A 21846-nucleotide genomic window follows, 5' to 3' on the forward strand; every position below is an offset into this window, starting at 1 on the left:
TGGTCAAGCACTCAGCAGCCACCAATCAGGGTTGTCTGTTTTGAACTTGATTTGATTGCTGCTTGGTGGTATCTACTTATCACCAACAAACAGTTCAGTTCAATAGCAAGAAGAACATTTTGAGAGGAATAAATAGCCAAATTTGTGTGATTTTGTTTGGGAAGTAGTTGAAAAGAACGTTTTGGTCTCGATAATTTTAATAGATATCAATCGGTGTTTGACTCATTAATATCGTTCTATTAATAGATTGGTGTACTAAGAGTAAGATTAGAGTCTTTTCATTAGAATTGATTAAGCAACAGTCTTATGACAAAAATGTAATAAAAACATTAGAGCCATAATAAATCATAGTACTTTGGATAGTTAAGTACATGTGAAGGCAAACACTTTTACTGGAGTAATATTTTACTCACAATTTCTCTACTTTTACTCAAGTACGTTTGTCTACTTTTTCCACCACTTCTAATTTGTTAATGTTCATTCTCTATCGTAAATCATACATTTGTTTTCCATATATCCTTAAACCTATAGACTCTGTAATAAGATTCACCCGATAAGAATGAACTAATTGCTTGTTTTTCTCTGTCTTTTGTTTTACCCTTGGCTATGAATTAAGGCACTAACAATGTCTATAAGGCACAATTTCAAACTGGCATAGAATTATAATTAACAAAAAAACTAGCACTATAAGTCTCATGCATCAAAGTTACTGTAACTTATGCTTTGGGAAAAAAGAATAACCATTTCATTGTATAATATAGATTTTTTTTTTTTATTAGAAATCAGACATATTCTGTGCTGTGAAAACTGTACAAGTGAAAACAATGGAAAAATAAGGACATAGAAATGTCAAAGACACGAACGACTTTGATAACCCATACCGTCTAAGACTGCAACAGGAGGGAAGGTCATTGGCACACAAGGTTACAGTGCTTTAAAACACAGGACAATACAGAGGACCAGTGTTCAGTTATTCAACAATATGGGGACTTAAGTAGAAAACCAGGGGTATGTGCCTGCAACATACTCTATAATCTATTATTCTTCATATAGAATTTCTGTTTGTTTTTTTTACCTTCCAAATAATAATCACAAGACTCAAAGTCATGTGCTTTCATCCATTAAATCAAATTAATGGAGAAAGAATCTTTGATAGTTGCTAATACAGTCCTTAGACAGTATTATCATAAATGTCTCTATATGCTCTATAAACATGGTACAAAAATCCAAAAATAATAAAAATCTGCCATGGGTCTGACATCACCCTCACTTGAGTGTCAAGTGTCCATCATCATATTGCACTTTTATTATTTTGCTTTCTCACACAATATGAGAGTCTGTTTGCCTCTACAGCTGGCACTGCGGAAGTTCTGCCGGAGGTCAGCGGAGGGCAAAAGCAGCCTCGGCCAACATGCCGAGGTGCCTCAAGGCCCAGCCCCAGGGTCTTTGAGATGCTAAGTATTTTTCCTTTTTGTCAAGATCACAAGGCTGTAGAAAGAGCTGGTAAAGGAACCGGAGGAAACACAAAAAGTAAGATGATCCAACTGGGAATTCGGCCGAGCAAAAAAGATGGTGCTTTTTAATCCTTAATGTGTCCACATGCCACTTGCACCCAGCCTTTGGTACCCTTTGTGCACTGGGCTTGCTCCAGGTGTAGCAGCGGTGTCTCAGAAAGTAGACACTCGGGCATCCACTTGTACACTCATTATGTTCCTCGTGTAGGTTTTGGGATGTTTTTGATTGTACTTAGAAAATGAAATTGTATATTTGAAGACAAATACAAGCAGAAAGCAAGTTCCAACATAACAGGAAAATAAAACTTATAAATATAAATCATAGCTTTGTAACACACTTTTAACAAATGTAACAATAAAAATAAACAACAGCTCTGATAGTCCTAGTCTTGAGTCCAGGAAAGTTATGATATTCGACTCTAAATAGAGTTCAGTGAAAGAGTCTGTAATAAGCTCTGGAGAAGCAGCGCTGCGAGAAAAGTGATGAGAAAGAGCAATAACCACAGCGCAGACAGTTGGCAACATGCGTCCGTTCACCTCAGGGTGAAAAACAGCCCAGAGGCTGCTGGGAAGTCACTCGGTGCCAGTCCTTCTCTCAAACTGAGAGCAGAGACACTGGAAGAGGTCATGCTCAAGGACCCGAGCAACCGGTCACCCTTTCCATACTGAAGTCGAACGAAAACTGAACAAAAGGCACAGGCATAAAGACCACACCTCTCCTGGACCAGACGGAAGAGTTACGGGAGAAGTTCTTGGCGGAAAAAAACGAGAACCTTACTGTACCCAGAGAAGAACCAAAGCCAACCCATCAGATCCATTTATCAATCCACAAGAACCCCTTCCCCCCTCCTCATTAAGGTTAATTACCATTATTTGAGGCTACACATACTTATTATTTGAGGCTACCTCTTCATTTCCCTTCTTTAATACTTTGGATATCAGGACATGGTTTTTGGTTCTCTCTTTCCACCCATACACACTATATATTTCTTTCTGTACCGCCCAATTTTCTCTTCTGAATCCGCCTTCTCCCTTTTCTTTCCCAAACTAATAGGAGCCAGGGTACACAGGATTTTTTATCATTTTTTTTTTTCGGTAAGAGCCTCACACTTCCGTCTGCAGATCAATGATGTCCTGGCCTACCAGTGGGATAGCAGTGCCAGGCTTCTCCCACTCCACAGAGGGCATCTCCAAAGGCGATGCAGCCAAAGGCTCGAGATCTTTTCGCACCCAAGATGGCGGTGACGCCTGAGATCGGGGCATGGTCTCCCATGAACGCTCACCCAGTGCTTGCTGTTTATCCTGGAAGAGAAAATGGGAGCTGAATTAGTTACATTTACATTTATGGCATTTGGCAGCTGCCCGTAATCAGAACAACTTATATGTCTCTCATATATACAACTAAACAGCTGTGTGGTTAAGGGGCCCAGGAGTGGCAGCTTAGTGTGGATGGAATTTAAACTCATGACCATTGGATCCAAAGTCCAATGCCTTGACCACTAAGCTACCAATCTCAACAGGCATTGATTTGCCTTGTGAACTGTTGGACCATTTTCTCCCTGAGGGAACCTTAAACTTTTGAAGGCACCACTGATAAAGGGTGCAAAAAAGTTAATTTATGGCATTGCTAGGATAGAAAATAATGTTTCTCATTCATTCGGACATCAATATCATTCATCATTTAGAGACACTTACGCTGTGGCTTGTCTTGTCACTTCCTGCAGAAGACACACTCCATCTCACAGACTGTAAAAGTGTAAGATAATGAGAATTATTCCAACTGCTTTTTTTCAAAACACAACCTGACTTTAACACACATGTGAAGAATTTTAGACGAGGTCTAAGGATTTCTATTTTATGCCTGTTCTTTTAACACTTTCTGCCCCCTCCCTCCATTGTTCCCACCTTTCCTTCTGTGCAAGAGCAAATTAAGAGAACAAAGGTGGGAAACTGTGATGTGAGCAAAAGTACGAGATGTTTGCTTCACATTTACAGCATTTGACAGATGCTCTCATCCAGAGCGACTTACAATGATCCCATTTATACAACTAAGCAGTTGAGGGTTGAATGCCTTGCTCAAGGGCCCAGCAATGGCAGCTTGAATTCACAACCTTCTGATCAACAGCTTGGCCACTGTGCTACCCCTTCCTCTAAATGGCAACCATACACAATTTATAATAAAAATTAAAATATCCAATATGTCAGGATTTACTGGTGTAATTTTGGCATCTTACCTTGCTGTCAGAAGCAGGTGATTCCCTGTCCTTCTCAGCATGATGCAATTTCCTATTGAGGTCCTGGAACATGTTCTGATGGCGCTTTCGCGTATGCATGATCTTCTACATGGGGCACAGAAACAGAACAAAGAAGGTTAGACATGATAAGAAAAATGTCTAGCATTGTCCAAGATATGTATTAAGACTTCAACTGTATGCTCTGTTCTCATTAATTATTATTATTATTGTTATTGTTTTTGTTATTATTTAGATGATTCCAAGCATAATAACAATGCTGCAATTCAGGTGAGGGATGAAAACATAATTACCTCGAAGTCAAGCTCAGCATAACGAGATTTCTGCCTCTGTGATGTGCAAGTTGGAGGAAAAAGACAAAAAAAAAAGAAAGAATGAACAAACAATGTTATTCAGTGGTACTTCTAAACTGAGTTTTTATTGTTAAATCATTAAACAAAGGAACGCAATGCAAAACATTGCATCTTATATAATTTCTTCCACTCACCCCCTCGCTGACCTCCAGCGAGCTCATGGACAGTGTGGAGATGGTCTCGCTCTTCGACATCATGGAGTTCATAGAGTCGAAAGTGTCTCCTAGCAAACTGGTGACGTGGCTCTCACTGGAAATGTTGTGAACATTCTGCAGGGGGGAGTCGCGCTCCGAGTACGAGACGCTGGCGCGGTCAGCAGGCACAGGCTTGGTGGCGTATGCAGCCTGTGGCTCGGCGTATCCACTGCCCAGATGCATGATGCGTGCCTGAGGCAGCTGCTCGACGCTGATGTTGTACTTGGCGGAAGCGATGTCGTCCTTGGGCTTGGAACGCAGCGTGGAAGTGGTGTTGGGCATCAGCATGTAGCCGCTCGTGTCAGGAGTGCCTCCTTCTGTCGGGACGCGCACCAGCTCGGGGTCCATTTGCGTGAAGATGTCGCTGTCGCACACGTAGATAGGCTTGGAGCAGGGGGGCTCACCGCGTGTCTTGTCGCGGCGCAGGGTCAGAGTGTGGCTCGAGTAGTCAGGCATGGGAGGCAAATGTGTCTTGGCACTGGGCTTTGTGGGGAGGGTGTGGAAGTTGGGACCCATTGGAAGAGGCAACTGGGGGAGAGGCATCTTCTCCTCTGAAGAGCTCTTCATGCCAACTAGCAAAACAGTATGCAGTTTCTTTAGAATACATATATAACTAAAAGTCTTTTAACTTTTAATGAAATCTAAGATATTACTAGAGCTTTGGTCGTATATTTTGCACTAAATTGCAGCTGTTTTGGTAATCGGATTTATCATACACATACTTCTGAGCCTTTCTATAATCATAAAATCGATCTACTTCAGCTGTCAAATCTATTTCCAAAAGAAAGTGTTAAGCTGATAATCTCACCTGGTCTGTTTGAGTCACCATCCTTTTCAAAGTCACCCTGTGAGTGAGAGAAAACAGAGAGGGAGGAGGGAGAAAAAAAAGAGAGAGAATTAAAATTAAGTTCAACAGTTATTTGTGACTGCTGCAGGCTATGATGTAAAATGCATGAGAATGCTAATGCTGCTTCCTGAGTTAGCACTGAATGTGTTGATCTGTGTGTATCTGTTTGTCTGGGCATGTGTGTGTGTGTGTGTGTGTGTGTGTGTGTGTGTGTGTGTGTGTGTGTGTGTGTGTGTGTGTGTGTTTGAGACACTTACCAAGCGCTGCGTGTGGCCGTTCTGCAGTGAGCTCCCAGAGTCACCGTTCCCATCATCCTTACGATCGACTACACGACATTTCACAGCCTCTTGGACCTACAATACATATGCATACATTTATATTCAAATATATTAGAATATATATATTCTATGGCATGCAGTAAGCATACGTTCGCCAAATAACTGCATTTATAGTCGAGTGTTTAGTCTTGGACTCACCTCTCTTCGGAGGATGCAGTGCACCATGACAATAATGAAGCCCTCAAGCGAGTCGAAGACGGCAAAGAGGATCTGAAAGAGAGCCGAGCGCCGGTCTGTGATGGCCAACACTGCCGACATCCAGGTCAGAGCCAACAGCGGAAGAACCACGCAAGAACTCCAGAGGGATGCCCTGCAGGACCAGAATGGTGTGTTAACCACAACTAATATGTGTGTGTATGTGTGTTAATGTGTGTTAATGTGTGTTAAATTTATCCATTCGTCAGGTCCTTTATGTATGTATCTTTCTTTCGGCTTCTCCCGTTAGGGGTCGCCACAGCGGATCCTCCGCATGTTTGATTTGGCACATGTTTTTATGCTGGATGCCCTTCCTAACGCAACCCTCCCCATTTATCCGGGCTTGGGACCGGCACTAAGAGTGGCTGGGGTTGGTTCCCTGACCGGGGATCGAACCCGGGCCGCAGCGGTGAGAGCGCCGCATCCTAACCACTAGACCACCAGGGAACCTTCGTCAGGTCCTTTATACCTTATTTAAATGTATACATCAGATCCTGAATTTCTTCTGTATTAATCAAGAGAGCGGACTGGTTTACAATTCAAATTGGTGCTGATGTTTGGATTTACTGAATTTGGTGCCTTACTCAAAAACATCCCACCTCCATCCATCCATCCATCCATCCATCCATCCATCCATCCATCCATCCATCATCTATCCATCCAATTGAAATCTGTTTCTGTTGCTTTTATATGACAAATATCGGAATAAACAGCTCTTACCCTGCTCTCTCCTTCAGCTTCACATCTGTGATCCCATCCTTTGACACAAGCTTATTAAAGACCAGAATACCAATCACCATGTTCACCTACAAGACACACACAGTTCACAGTGAGACCAAGAGCAATACAGGCTTTTTCACATACCCATATCTGTTTCATTAAATAAATGTGATCTGTCTACTGCACTACTACTTGTTATAGTGTGTGTGTGGTTTCATTTACCAAAACAACAGCAGCTGCAGGGCCAACAAACGAGTAAAGAAGCCCACCCTCAAGAGACAGCCAGCAGCTACAGAACAAAAATAAAGGATGTTAGTAAAAGAACTAATAAAAAATGAAGAGTACAGGATATAGGAAAAAAAGAAAGACGGAGAAAGGCAGTGCAGAACTTACTAGTTGACTGTGCCGTATCCCTTGGCCTTTGTGAATCCTACAGAGACAGCCACGACAAGTGCGGGCAGTCCCCAGCCCAAGCACAGGAAACGTTTGCGGATGATTCGGTTGCGCAGACGGCCGGTCACGGCCATGTACGACTGCCACGCCTCTGTCAGAACCCAGCAGAAAGAGGAGAGGAAAAAGAAATGGAGGAAGGCTGCCACAAGGGCGCACATGACCTAGGAGAGAGAAAAAAAACAATCAGGTGTTAATGTTACAAATAAGAGTTTCCAGTTTATTAAAACGCATTAGACTTAGAACACAATGTCCTAGAGGACGGCGAGTAAGACATACCTTGTTGCGAGCCTGAGTCTGACTTATCAGGATGAGAGCATTGGAGCAGATGATTGACAGGCAGAAGTTGATGAGGATGACTGAGCGTTCAGAGCGTATGTATCTAAGAGAAACAAACCAGTCTCTGTCAGTTTATCAGTCAGTGACTATTGATCTTACAGTATTAGGGTGTGTGTGTGTGTGTGTGTGTGTGTGTGTGTGTGTGTGTGTGTGTGTGTGTGTGTGTGTGTGTGTGTGTGTTCCTTCAGGCTCTTACTTCCAAACGGAGACATAGATGATGATGAGCAGAAGCAGCGTCAGAGATGAAACGCCACATCCTACGATCATCGTAACTGATGGCAAAAGGTTCTTATCCATGTTCTAGGGAAAAAGAGGTGCGAAATGTTTAGCAATCGCTCTCTCACACACACACACACACACACACACACTATTCCCTTGAAGCAACATGAATGACAGAAGTAGGGCAGGTCTGAGGGAAGGAAAAATTAAAGTGAGACCTGCATGTGTGTGTGTGTGTGTGTGTGTGTGTGTGTGTGTGTGTGTGTGTGAGAGGAGACCAGGTGGACTAATTCTCACCTCTGTAATAATTTACTGGTGTTACTGGTTAGGAGAAGCTAAATGCTCAGCTTGTGCCAGCAGGCTCACATTTGTGTGTGAAATGGTGTGAAGGAAAATATTATATATAAACTTATTTTTATATATATATATATACACACTAAAGATTTTTTATATATATATATATATATATATATATATATATATATATATATATATATATATATATATATATATATATATATATATATTCAGATATGTAACTGTCTTTCCCTATTTGTCGTTTATTTCTGGTAGAACCTTGAACCCTAAACTGAACCCAAACCCTGAACCCAAAACTTGAACCAAAACCCTGTCTAAATTCCATCAGTGGAACCTGAGAAAATGAGATTTCAGTTCATGCCATTTCTCTCCGTGGGATAAACGAGATGAATCCAGTTAGTGTGACCCAAATTACGACATCTTTCAACCTTGAAAGACGGAATGTTTGTCAGACAAGCAAAAAAAACACACTAAGAAAATTAGGACAAGAAGCCGTAGAGAATAGATTGTTAATGATTGTCCTGTTCCAGTGACTCACACACACGAGACAGACTGGCTAGAGACGTCTGAACACGGGAGGAAGTAGAGCGTATCTCATCACCATAAGATCTCATCATGCTTTGCTTTCCTGTCCTTTCTTACAGGCTTTTAATCATCCAGCATGAAGTCATGGAGTGGAGAAAATGCATCATGGACTGATGTCTGCCCCGGCTGCAAGCAGCTACCTGATCATCATTAATGTGCAAATTCAATGGGAAAGTTGAATTTCTATGATAATGAGAAGGGTGTCAGTTGTAGTGGCTTTTGTTCCAAGGAATCAGACGCAACAACAAAAGAAGACGACGCATAGGAAAGCATATTTTTGTTTGCGTCTGCAGTATCAGCTTTAAACTATAACTCATAACGTACGTATGCTGCGTAAGCAAATAAAAACAAAAACAACACCAACAAGGCAAGACGTGCGACCACTAGTCTTTTGAAGCCCAGGGCTCTTGTTATTACTCTCCTATCTTTTGGACAGCTCCATCACACAAGGAACAGGGCGCTGCGGATGCCGTTGCCAAGGCAACAGCAGAGCAAAATGCTTTAGGTGCAGCAAGGCAGCCTCCAATCAAATGAGGAGGACGGAGGATCTGCACAGCTCTGCGCAAAAAAAAACAAAAAACAATGCACAGCCATTCTTTTTCTTTCTTTTCTCAAATCAAATCGTCCTGTATGATATTCAAATGCTGTATTAGCCTGTAGGCCTTTGAATACACAACGTTATTTATAAAAAAAAAAAAAAAAAAGATTTCGAACGCTTCCTCGATGAAGAAATTAAAATAAAACATAATAAAAGATGATTCTTATGGGAATCTGCCTCCTTTGGTTCTAGTTCATCGATAACGTACCAGACGTCAGACATGTGATCGTCTTTACACTGATGCTGTAAATCAGTGAACGTACGGACAAATGTTTCGCAGTAACCTGTTTGATTGATTCTGCTTCTCATTTATGAATAAAACCTGGCTTTTTTATTCTTTTTCTCTTCTCCGCTTGAATGGACAACAATGCAACGCACCCACACACATAAACACACAGTGACGTACACACAAACGCACACAACAGCAAACATCTCCCACGCACTCATAGTGGACTCACCGATTCGGGGTTTGGCCGTGCTAAGATGGCGAACGTGGAGAGAGCGTCACAAGCGCACCTGGTCCTGCCTGAATCGAGAGCGAGCGCTCTGCAGCCTCGTGCCGTCCACGAGCCCAGCAACGACTCACTGAGAGAGAGAGCGGGAGAGAGAGGGGAAGAGAGGGAGAAAGGGAGAGAGGGGGAGAGAGGTTTCAGAGAGATCTCGTACTGCAAAATGAACCCTCTGGATTTTTTTTTCTTCCCGCCTCTCTTTCTCACACTCTCTCTGTCCCCACATGCGTGTTCTACATAATTAGCGGTAAAGAAAGGGACAAAAAAAAAAGACAGAGACAGAAAGAAAGACAGGAAGAGGCAGAGGTACTGAAGCTAGACAGATTCATTGCATCCCAATGCAATCTACAAAAACAATCTGTCACTAAATCCCAATCTTGTTTATTTCCAACTTGCTATCTAACATAATGACACCACTAATGATTTTAAACTAAAGGTCATAAAAAGCCAGCACAGGTCACATAACCACACACATACATGTCCACAAGACATTAATAATGTCAAACACCCCAAATGTCCCCCATCTCTATCTCTGACTGAGAGACTTTGCGGTTGCCATGGCACCCTTGGCAGTGGAGATGGTGGGGTAGAAACGGAAAGTGGATGTCAGCTCACATGACCATATCGTCTCTGTTATAGATGGATGGAGGTGGTGATGCAACGTGTACATTTCCTGCACCGGTCAATGAGAGCGTCTGCTCAGAGCTCGCCTAATGCACATTAATTTAATCATATGTCTCAGGTGGCCTAGTTCTCTTTATCTACAACTTGCTCCTTAGTTGTACGAGCTCCTCAATGTGCACAATATACACTGTTACAATATATATATATATATATGTGTGTGTGAGTGTGTGTGTGTGTGTGTGTGTGTATAGGTGCATTATACTTGTCGACTTGTTCCTTCGCAATCTCAGCGATGTTTAGAGCTGGAGTCAGAGCACAGGGTCAGCCATGTTACAGCGTCCCTAGAGCACTAAAGCTTAAGGGGCCCCAAGAGTTGCAGCTTGGAGATACCAAGGCTTGAACCCCGACCTTCCAATCAGTAACCCAGAGCCTTAATTATTGAGCTACTACTTCCCCAAAACGATCTATCTTTATAGCCTTCACTTCTTTCTTCTATCTATGAATATATCTCTGCCCTTTTATAGAAGTTTTTTATTTAGACCTCTAATATTACTCTTCCTATCTAGAGAGGGAATGAGTAATGGCTCAGTGCTAGCCCACTTTCATCTGGCCTATTTACTGCTGTGGAACACTTGAATCTGTCTGCTTGAACAGCCACCTAAATGTATCACTTATCAGACAAAAATCCCATAAAATGATATGGACAGGAACTTGGATTCAGACCAATCCAAAAATCAGCACGTACTGTATTTTGTCCTTCGTTTATCTGTCTTTTAGTTAATAATAAAATCTGCTTAAATATTTGTTGTTCATAAACTCAAACCTATTGATTGATCAGATTTACATATGTTTCAAAATTTCATACATGTTAAATTATATACTGTATATCGAGCGCAAATTACCAACAAAGCTGATTTAACATTTGCTGGGTGCCCAAAAATCTCCAGAAAAGACAAAGCTTTTCACAGAACCTGAAAATGATTCTGTTGCGATTTAATGGTGAAAGAGTGCCTCCTAAAGGTTGCCATGCGCTGAAGCTTCAGGTTAATACTAATACTGGTTTTCTAGGGCACCATTAATTTTGTCCTACTAGAATGTCTAGCTTTATAATTGTATTATGTGTAGTGAGAGATTTTAAAATGCCAGTGTGAAATAACCTGAAGCTACAAATTACAATCTATATACAATTTATACAAACTAAGGAAGTGCTTGTAGGATAAAAATATGATAGGATAATGTGGATTTGGCCAAATTTCATTCATATGGTGTTTATTAAATGAGTTTGGTTGCATTTTGGATTTGAAACCCTTAAATGCATCTGCTAAGACGGTTAAACTGATCGTTTTGCCTGCACTTAACACTTTTCGGCCTGAATTGCGCCTTTGACTTGGTAGAGTTGATTGGAAAGGTGTGTGTGTGTGTGTGTGTGTGTGCTTGTGGATGACTTGTACACATGGCCCCGGGGGCAGACGAGTGCGAATGCCCTTTGCTGCTGTGAAAGCTTGACGGCCAGCTGGCCTGTTAATTTCAGAGCAGACGCGCAATCATTCATAGACGCTCGCATGTGCAGCCACCCACAAATAAAGTTCACAAGCCGCATAATTAACACTTACGTTTCACTCTCGTCCCAGGCGATGCATGTCTCATTGACGGTGTCCTGCAAAGAAAGCAAGACATGTTACATCTAGAGCGTTTTACAAACATTCATTGGGGTTGATTGATCGATCTTTATGATCGTGCTTACATTGTGCAGGTGAGGGAACTCGATCTCGACCGGGGCGGACAGGAACCCGGGGTTTGGCTTCACCATTACCGTGACGACCTTAGAGTTCAGCAAGGTGCTGTTGCTAAGGAGAGATAAATAACTGTGTAAGAAATTTAATGTTTGTTTGGTTTTACCTCTCTGAGGTACAAAAAGAGTGTAATGAGGACATTGTGTTTGTGTGTGAAGGCACACCTCTGAACAGACAGGATTGGACCCAGATTTTTGTACAGAACAATGCCAGTTACAAAGCCAGTGCTGTCTCCAACATCTGCAAGAAAATCACATCATTAGATCCAAGAATTAAAGCAAATAGACATTGATATAGAAATCTGCTAGTGCGAGTTAGTGTTTCCGTACCTGGAACGTCCAGACCGAGGGAGTTCCGAGACACTATGATTTTCTCGTCCAAATTGCGGACCCACTCCATCATGCCTCTCCATCCCTTCATTGGGAAGGTCACATCTGAAGTCATAGTTTTGGGATGCTTCTGGATGCTCAGCACTGTAGGTAGAACAGGTAAAGTCCATGTCAAAATACAACAAGGATATAAACAATATATATTGTATACAATAAAAGTGGTAAAAAAAAACACCACTCTGGTAACTCACCAAAGTTCTCGGTCATCTCATAAATATCTTGGAAATCTCTCATCTGCTTGCCGATGATGTCGATGAAGTCTTCGATCAAGTTGAACAGCTCCCTGATGTTCACCCCCATCTACGAGAAGAGCACGAAAGTCATTTTTATATCTTTTGTTCCCTCCGAACTTTTCAATTACGCTCTCTATGTATTGCACTCGGCAACACGGAAGCTTCCTGAGTTCCATAAACGGCGCCGTGGCTGATTCATTTGAGGGCGTGAGGGAATTCGAACGTCTCTCTGACGTGTACGTGCGCATGTGTGTAGGCGCGAGGTGTCCTTCGTTCCACGGCCTATACCAGCTTCTGTTCCCTCATGAGCTGCCATGACAACACACAGATTGCTGTGTGGGCGGAGTGATTTCGTTTTCTCTTAAACCTACTGTGCCAGTACAGTGCATTCAAGTATGACTTTATAAAAGACTGCAAGACAGGAGAAGTGTGCAAGAAGTCTCAAAGTCTATAATCTGCTTCAGGCCTTGTTTATAAACTTATAAGGAGGTAGCGCAGGTCCTGATGATGTAATGGAGGCAAAGTCTGCATATTGGGAGCATAAGAGAACAATGTAGGTTCTCTTGGCCTACTGTATAGTTGAGGCACAGTGCAGGCATAGAGCTGAACATAGAGCTCAGTACAGGGTTAGGGATCTGGTCTAAGTGTCTCCCAGCACCTCCACGCTGTCACTTCTGGGCCCTTGAGCAAGGACCTTAACCCCTTAATTGTTCAGCTATATAACTAAAATAACTGAAAGACGCTCTGAATAAGGCCCGTAAATGTAAATGTATATGTTAATATCGCATGCATGTCGACTTGGTTCTTTATCAGACCTGCAACTCAAACTGATAAGAGTCTGGAAGCTCGTTAATTAATCAGAGTGCGCTCCATATGGGATGCCAGCATGGGAAGCTCGTGAATCAGCCTCCTCTCTTAGGTACAACTCATCCAAAATGGCTTCTTAATGTTGACTAATGGCTCTCGCTGTCTAAGAAGGACTGCTGTGAAGCTAATTCACGTGCAACACCTTTTATAGCCCAACGCTGCAGGGCTATTCTGCTAATGAGTCAGATTCTATATTTGCTGGCAGTACATTGGCAAATGGGCTCTGGGCAATAATGAGAATGATAAATATATAATTCAGCACACACACACACACACACACACACACACACACACACACACACACACACACACACACACACACACACACACACACTCACCAGTTGTGCTTCTTGCCATTTTCCATGGTGTTCCTCCTTCAGCAAATTGCTGATTGTCTGCACGTAATTCTAATTAAAGAGAGATGATGGTTCTCATTTAGCATCAAATTAAGCAAAGTTCTCGATAACTCTAAAGACAAGCGCTGCATACATGAAGCGGTCCTCACCTCTACATCGACGACGCTGTAACCCGCTCTTCTGATGACCTGTGATGTGTTTCTGAGCATTTCCATGACTGCCAGCAAGTCCCCACTATACTTTGTTGCATCATTTGAGGTCATCCTCAGCCTGGACAACATTTCAGACACACCATCCACCTGCACTCCTGCCTGTGATTTAGACAACTGCCCACGGGTCTGAGGATAAAAAGAGATGTAAAAATTAAATACTATCTGGACAATACTATATGCTGTAAATGATTTCATTTTAATTTCTTTAGCAATAAACAAAATGATCTGTAGATATGGGGAGACTCACCAGGGCCTGGATGTCTTGGTATTCTCTAGAGACGCATTTGATGTAGCTAGGGTTTCCCCACAAGGCCAAACCGATAGCATCCAAAGTGCATCGGCGGAGGATGAAGCCTAGAAAAGAGCAGATCGGGATGTTTGAATGATTTGTGTGCTACATAATCATGACTAATGCCAACTGTTAACAGGATCCCCTTTAAATTTTAGCTGTTGTCACAAAGTTCGGTACCTGTTGCGTCAGAAGGGCATGGAACTGCAACGGTGTCACCAGCTGGAGTTCTCTTCCACACCGCATTTCCGTAGCTCTCCTCGCCACAAATCTCATGGGGTTCTGCATAATAGCATGTTCAGATCAGCTTAGTTTCACAGTCAAATCATAAAAAAAGGCCAATCGATTGGTAGTGAGACCTCATTTTGCTCATGTTTTACCTGGGCATCTCTTCTCATTGCAGCGACGAACGTCCATTTTGTCACCGATGCAAGGTTCTCCACCAAAGAATGGTCCCTCACATATTCTCTGCCTCTGCTGGTTGCCTCCTCCACATGTCTTACTGCAGCTGCCCCAAGAGCTCCAGGAGAGCCATCTCCCGTCCACTACAAGGTCAAAACAAGCATGTCTAACTTCTAAATCTGATATTTATCTTGATTAGTCGTTATCAAGCTTTGATCTCTCTCAGTAGTTCCACTTTATAATGTGGACATACTGTACCTGGGCAGTCTTTGAGGAAGCAGTTGTTGGTTTCACGCCAGTCTCCACGGCACTCTGAGCCTCCATATGATGGGCCGTTGCACTCTCGCGTACGCTGCATTGTTCCATTGGAGCAGGAAGCAGAGCAGGGAGTCCAGGCAGACCATTCATTCCAGGAACCATCAACTACAGGGAGGTGACAGGATGGTCAATATCAAAATTTAAGACATATTTAAGAAGAAAAACGTCTTCAGTTTTAGATTTTGGTTCACATTTTGGCTATTGAGGTCTTAAAATTAAGACTGAGGTGCAGCATTAATTTTGTCTGTGTATTTTTATACAAACATGTTTGTGAGACAATATTTGCTAAAAGACACACAAAAGGTTAAGAGAAGAAAAAACAATGGTTCCTCAAGTACTGCTTCTTTAAGAAAAGTTTTTTTTAATTACTACTTATTGTCAGTATTTCCTGTTTGCAAATCCTTAATACATATTTGATATTTTTTTTAAAAGCCTCTCAACCAATGTTATTTTGAAGAAAAAAGTCTTTGTGGCCTGCCATTTTGTGTGCCAGTACATGAGCGGACTGTGGACTATATCGCCATCTGGTGTTAGAAGTGTAAATAACACTTCAGAGCCTATAAAGCTGACAGAATTTCAGGACAACAGAATTACAGAAGAATACATTTTTATACGCATTCTATAACATTTTATTCATTTTACTCCTTGCATATTTTTATAGATTGTGAGCTACGAACCGGGGCAGACAGCAATGTTGCAGAACTTGGTCTGTTTTCTGGGCCCAGTGCATGGTTCTCCTCCATTATTGTGTGGCTTGCAGAAGCGGACACGGTCACGGTAACCACGACCACATGTAGATGAGCACAGGCTCCATGGTGCCCATTCATCCCAGGCTCCATTCACTTAATCATGGAAGAAAAAGCATTAAAAGTTAACACTACTGTACATCAGATTATATTAGGTACTCATTACTCATGTACTATTATTAGTTCATGCATGTGGATATGTATGTGTGTGCATACCTGGGCAGACCACAGAGTTGTTACATTGTCTGTTCTCTCTCAAAGGGCCGACACACATCACGCTGTTTCCAGCTGTCATGCAGTTGCGGGTGCGGCCCTGCCAGCCCTCGCCGCAAGTAACAGAACAGGAGCTCCAAGAGGACCACTGATCTTGAACTCCATCTATAACGGAGAGGTTTGTTAAAACAATGTTCTGGAACAAAGATGCAAGCTGTTACAAGCTGTAAGATAATATAGGTTAAATCTGTTTACCTGATTGAGGAACTGTTATATCTTCCCCATTGTCTCTTCTCAGACCGATGATTGAACGCAGAGCCTGGCTACGCTGGCGCAGTTTACCTGCCCAGCAAAATACAAACCCTCGGTCAGCCATCACTCTAAAAGTTTTTAATTTACAATTTCAACTTTGAATGGACTGTCCTACTTACCAATGCAGGGCTGGGGATTGCAAGCTTTAGCCTCCTCAACCACACCTTCACAGATACCATCTTCAGGTTGGCATGCTCTGTTCCGCACCTGGACACCACCTCCACACTCGTTGCTGCACTCGGACCAGCGGGCCCAACCAGACCAACCCTCTGCAATTAAACAAAAGATTTAATCTCTTTTCAGAAATTTGGTGATCAGGTGATCAGTATACTAAATTAAAGCACATGGTACCAATCCTTCTGTTTATTCAGGTGTGCAGCACTGCATTTTTCTTAGGTTCAGGTTTAAAAACTAGTGCTATTAAATTGTCATAAAAGTTTGCCAAAAATCTATGAGTAATAATACTGCCACCTGGTGGACGACATTATGAAGTGCAATTTTCCACACTGCTGTTTTTCAGTTCTTCTGTATTTCACAGTGGGTATAAGGTTTCAGTGGCTGGTCTGGCATTTTGTTCCTCCAGAAAACAAAATGTATCATGAATTCAGGCGAGGAGTCAATAAATCTAAACACCACTGACATTAGAGTCGAACTTGAAACTTTTCTGTAGACGGTGATTGCAAAACAGAAGGCTTTGAGTACAAAATGCCAGCGCGCCACATGAGAAAACAGACTGAAAAGGTTTTTAGCACCTGTGGTGGCGTCTGCATGCCGTATTGCAGGAGATTGGTGGGTTACTAAGGCAACCGCAAGTAAGATGCATCGATTGCCTTCCTGTCCCTGGTGGTGGAGGCATTGTGTGAACATCGCCTCTTTGTCTAATCTCACTAACGCTTCAATTTTCCCCAATCTCACACACACCTGCTTAGCTCCATATCAGAACCAAATGACTCTCACCAACACTGCAATAGGTTTCGAAGCCTGCTGAGATGTTGGGAGAGTGAGACTTGATTTGTAAAACTGACTTTAAATTTGTACCTGAGAACAAAGTCTTCTGAAAGTAGGATTGTTTGCTTTGGTGAAAGTGGGTTTATTAGTGCTTAAAATCAATATCTTCAAGTGAGGAAAAGTGTGTTTGAGTGTAATTTGTCATTTTCTCCAGCAGGTGGCAATATTGCAAACCAATAACAATCATCCTGGAAATAGAGTTTGTTCTTTTTTTTTCTTTTTCTTTTTTTTTTGTAACAAAAACAGATAGAGGGTGAAAAAAAACAGTAATCAATATGTCATTGGGGCACTCAGTAATACACTTACTCATGATTTCGGCATCCCTGTTGTTGTCTCTAATAGTGGGTGTGCATTTCTCCATGTAGACTCCACCCCTGTAGCAGCCGCCTGACCTCCTCTTTGGTGGCTCCCAGCACTGGCAAGGTGTGGCCATGATTCCGCAGGGGTTGCCTTGGGAACTGGTTGCCAGACAATCCTCCAGCCACTTGCAGAGCATTTCACAGGCAGGCACACTAGGGTTCCTCTTACCCACAACCAGAAACTCAGCGCCGAACTGGCTGCCCTCGTCATCACTTCCATCTTCTTCCACCAGGAGCTCTGTCCCAATGCGGGGCACCACCTTCCTCAGCTGGAGGAACTGCTTGCTCGACTCTAGGTAGGCCACTGCAGATGTAGCATCACACAGGCGCACTACTTCGTCAAAGCTTTCCATGCCCAGGTAGGTTCGGGATGTCTCAAGGAATGAGTCGAATTGGAAGGTCTTGATCTGGCGCGGGGTGCAAGATTCAGTTGGCTTAGTGATTTTCATGTAGACAGTGTAGCGACGAGGGTCAGGGTTCTGCAGGGTCCACGAGCACGGGGATGAAGAAAGCGCCGTTTTGGATGAGAAGACTCCAAAAAAGCGACTTTGCTCAAGTGTAGCACAGGTGGCTGAGGCAGGTCCAGATGGTGTTGCGAGAGTCAGGTCGAGAAACACACACAAGGCCAGAGAGAGGCCAGTAAATAGGGAGGGTTTCCACTCCATCTTCTCCCTTGTAGAGGATGGATGGATCGGTGCACTGGGCTGATCTAGACCTCTTTAGCTCTCTCTCCTCTTGGGTGAGGGATTTTCTTATTCAGTGTTTTATCTTCTGGGTTTCTTTTTGTTGCTTGTTGCGTTTTGTGCACTAAGGTAGTTTGGATGGAGGGTTAAAAACTTTGCTAGAATACAGGGGCCATGTCTGTCTGTAGCAGATCTGCACAAAATCACACACAAACACAAACAAAAGAGCCAAACATTAGAGGTCAATCTGAAATTCACACACTGAATCAAGTGGGATTCTTGACTGGAGGTCCCTGTGTTGTTAGGATTTTTAGATATATAATTAACCCCTGAATAATTATACAACCTGCTGGGAAGCCACACGCTCGTGATTAGTGCTAGCACACGCTCACACAGACACACGTTGTCAGCATGGCCTTATTCAAATCACTACGGCTAAAACACTGACAGAAATTACACTGTGACTCTAATTACAGCTCCTTCACAGCATGCTTTTCTTGTACTGCCTTTCCCTCTCGCACTCCAGCCCACGCGCCAACACATGGTCTGGTCTACTTGCGTCAAACTGACGCGCACCAAGATTTTGCCGATGTCCACGTCAGGCTGGTGTCGCTTGGATACGCAGAGTTTTGAAAAACCAGCAGGAACTCTCACCCTCGACTCTAAAAGAAGACGACAACATGGCAGCAGGGAGTCCATACTGCACAATTTGCAAGTGCACCAAAGCTGCAGAACCAATGATGCAGACAAAGTCAGGTTTGAAGGTGTCTATCAAGCAGTCTCGATATCAAATAACGTCTTTCTAAATGTAAGACTTGTTTCCATGGCTACCTTGAAATAACAAGGAATGGACAATGAATAAAAGAAAAAATTAGTTTGAGGTGCCCTAGAACTTTCTTCAGGTTCTCCAGTTGTCATGGAGACTCCATAAACGCTCAGCCCAATCTTTTCTTACGGTCACCCATCTTTTCTTCTTAAGGCCATCCCTCACTCTGAGAGATGGGAGGGGAAATATCCCATGGGGCTACTCTGAAGTAGCCGGAAGTTTGTTTGCTCTTTGTTTCGTGACTTCTTGTGGGCAATAAAGTGCAGAAAACAGAAGAAGAGATGGATTCTAGCCCAATACAGTGAGATAGAGTGGAGAAATGAAAGCACATTTAAAAGGGCTTTTATATGTCTCTGTTCTACTTAACTTTTCTTCTTCATATATTAAACATGGCATAGTATAAGTATCATGCAGTGACTCCTTCTGTGATTATTCTTTCTTTTTCTTTTTTTTCTGATTGCTACATAACTCCTGATGGCCCTGTCTTCCACTTCCAGCCGACTCTCGCCATCTATTGAATCTCATACACTGGAAGCCATTAAAAAAATTCGAGAGCCCTAAAAGTCCCCATTCCACCACCCTCCTTCCCTTCCTCCCCTCTCTTCCTTGTCTAATTACTGAAAGGCAGACTGCAATTAGCCATTTAATCTGTAGATTTTTTTATATTCAAGTACAGGCAGAATGACATGAAGAAAAAAAAATGCAGCTATACGGATGCGGATGCCGGAAGATGATTTATGCAGATCGGCTCCTGGTTCGAGTGCCACTTATGCAGTGTAAGTCTGATTATTGAAGTTGGATGCAGCTCATCCATATCACTCCTAACATTTCTGCATGGTTTATTTACAGTCACATGGCCTTTAAGATCAGTCACAGGTTTGGAGATCTGTTCTGTGCAGCTGAACTCTTGTGGTGTAAATGCTGTTCTATCACACATATACACACACAGGTGCCAAAGGGCTTTTTTCTGACTCACTCTGAGAAGATGATTCAGGCGTTTCCATAGAAACTACAAAGCTCTTGCCATGTGTGCAGCAAGACCTCGTGTTATATTTTCAACTCTCATTGTAGCTTTAGGACTTTAACTATCAAAAGAGAAGAATGATAAAGATATATGTCCATGCTTTTGTTATTACAGCATATTTAACATGACTTTTGCTGAGCAAGAGGAGAATCATCTAGAATGCTGGGGGTCCATAAATTATTTTGAGATAAAGGGAGATGTAATGAAGAAATCGCTGCATCGTTCATCGTATGTTATTTTTTCTTTCACTGACACAGCTAGCTTTTTGTTCCTCTTGAACACTTGAGAAAAATAATGCACAGTAGGATTTTGGAGTGAAGTGCCACGTGAATGTGCAGACACATGAATGCACCCACACAAACAAACACACAGAAGCGTGCACACTCTCAAACAAGCTGCAAGCATTATCTTTAACACTTTAACACAAATTATGCTGCCATTAAAATGCTTGTGTTTTAACAATATGAAAGTGTGTGATAGTTGTGTGTGTATATATATATATGTATAAATGTGTTTGTGTGTGCAATGATTATGTATAAAACTGTGTGTGTGTGTGTGTGTGTGTGTGTGTGTGTGTGTGTGTGTGTGTGTCTGTGTGTGTGTCTGAAAGAGGTTTGAGTTAGATTGTCTTATCAAATGCATGCTTGGATTGTGCGGGTTCCCACACTGTCAACTCCGAACGGACACACGCACACACAAACACACACTCGCAAGCACAAACAAAAACTCGTCTGAGAAACTCAACAGAGGGAGACTGTTTTAATTGGTCGGGTTGCTATGGCGATGGAAGTGTGCACACGCAGATGTATCTGTGTATGCAAGCTCTGACGGACAGGAAGTCAGCAAGGTTTTGACCATATATGCATATGCATTAGGGTTTAGTTCATTTGATGCATAATCAAGCCAAACTCAGTCTGAAGCTTCACGAATTAAAACATATTATAGAATGGGTATATTTTATAAATGCACTTAATCCTAATCTTAATCTTAATTATAAATTAAATACAGATACTAATAAAAAATGGTTTTATGCAAGCTGTTTTCTTTATTCCTATATATCTACATTTTTATATCAAACATGATATAGCTTGGCACACACTGACTAAGTAGTGTGCATATTGGTAAGCGAGTACGAGTCTCTCAGGCATGGAGACTGGATGCCAGAGAACCTTCACTCAAACAAGCAAACAAGTCTCAAACAATTTCTTCATTTTTAAAGCAGATATCCAAATGGACCTTTCGAGAATAAGAAAATTAAATGTTGAGCCATGAGTTGTATTTCTGTAGAGCTGCTTCAAATTATTGTCCATTGTTAAAAGTGCTATAAAAGGTGAATTTCTTTGTAGAAAACGTTAAAAACAAATAACAGTTATGGATTTTCTTTGTTATTTAGAGAGATCAGTCTAAAGCATTGCTTTTTTTGCGGAATTGCTTTTGAGATGGAATCCAAATGTGCATTTCAGTTTCGAGCTCTCATCACATTTTGTTGTACATTTTCATCTGGAAAAACAAATAAAATGCACTCGAAACGTTCTGCACATTCCGAAAAACTCGAAAGCAGCCAGCTCTGCAAAACGCACGCCGTGCAACTTTTGCAAAGGAGCACCGCGGCGTTTCAGAACCACGGAGAGCGACACCAAACACCAGCAAGCGCTTTGCAAACCCGAGGTTCACTCCGCTGTTAGGAGAAAACCTACACGGGAAGCCAACTTTCACACAAGTGTGCATCAAAAAAGGATACGAAAAGACACACTATGCACG

General features: G+C 42.3%; 1 protein-coding gene across 1 annotated transcript in view; it reads right to left on the reverse strand.

The window, feature by feature from the left end:
• Positions 1-1061: 1061 nt before the first annotated feature.
• LOC310729000 (adhesion G protein-coupled receptor B1-like) overlaps positions 1062-21846 on the reverse strand; it is a 21266-nt gene continuing 481 nt past the window's right edge. Inside the window, exons 2-31 of the mRNA XM_083546919.1 lie at positions 17500-18428; positions 16305-16454; positions 16129-16215; positions 15877-16038; positions 15592-15756; positions 14855-15019; positions 14575-14739; positions 14375-14476; positions 14153-14259; positions 13843-14031; positions 13676-13744; positions 12429-12537; positions 12178-12321; positions 12013-12088; positions 11800-11902; positions 11669-11712; positions 9381-9507; positions 7399-7502; positions 7143-7245; positions 6807-7027; positions 6636-6702; positions 6414-6499; positions 5637-5808; positions 5418-5513; positions 5122-5158; positions 4254-4885; positions 4060-4095; positions 3749-3853; positions 3210-3260; positions 1062-2816 (exon numbers count right to left, since the gene is read on the reverse strand). Of these exons, the coding sequence (XP_083403045.1) occupies positions 2619-2816; positions 3210-3260; positions 3749-3853; positions 4060-4095; positions 4254-4885; positions 5122-5158; positions 5418-5513; positions 5637-5808; positions 6414-6499; positions 6636-6702; positions 6807-7027; positions 7143-7245; positions 7399-7502; positions 9381-9507; positions 11669-11712; positions 11800-11902; positions 12013-12088; positions 12178-12321; positions 12429-12537; positions 13676-13744; positions 13843-14031; positions 14153-14259; positions 14375-14476; positions 14575-14739; positions 14855-15019; positions 15592-15756; positions 15877-16038; positions 16129-16215; positions 16305-16454; positions 17500-18217 (4590 nt within the window). The 5' untranslated portion in view covers positions 18218-18428 and the 3' untranslated portion in view covers positions 1062-2618. The remainder of the gene's footprint in view (positions 2817-3209; positions 3261-3748; positions 3854-4059; positions 4096-4253; positions 4886-5121; positions 5159-5417; positions 5514-5636; positions 5809-6413; positions 6500-6635; positions 6703-6806; positions 7028-7142; positions 7246-7398; positions 7503-9380; positions 9508-11668; positions 11713-11799; positions 11903-12012; positions 12089-12177; positions 12322-12428; positions 12538-13675; positions 13745-13842; positions 14032-14152; positions 14260-14374; positions 14477-14574; positions 14740-14854; positions 15020-15591; positions 15757-15876; positions 16039-16128; positions 16216-16304; positions 16455-17499; positions 18429-21846) is intronic.

Source organism: Silurus aristotelis (assembly GCF_946808225.1).
Source record: "Silurus aristotelis genome assembly, chromosome: 7".
In the NCBI taxonomy this organism is placed as follows: Eukaryota; Metazoa; Chordata; class Actinopteri; order Siluriformes; family Siluridae; genus Silurus; species Silurus aristotelis.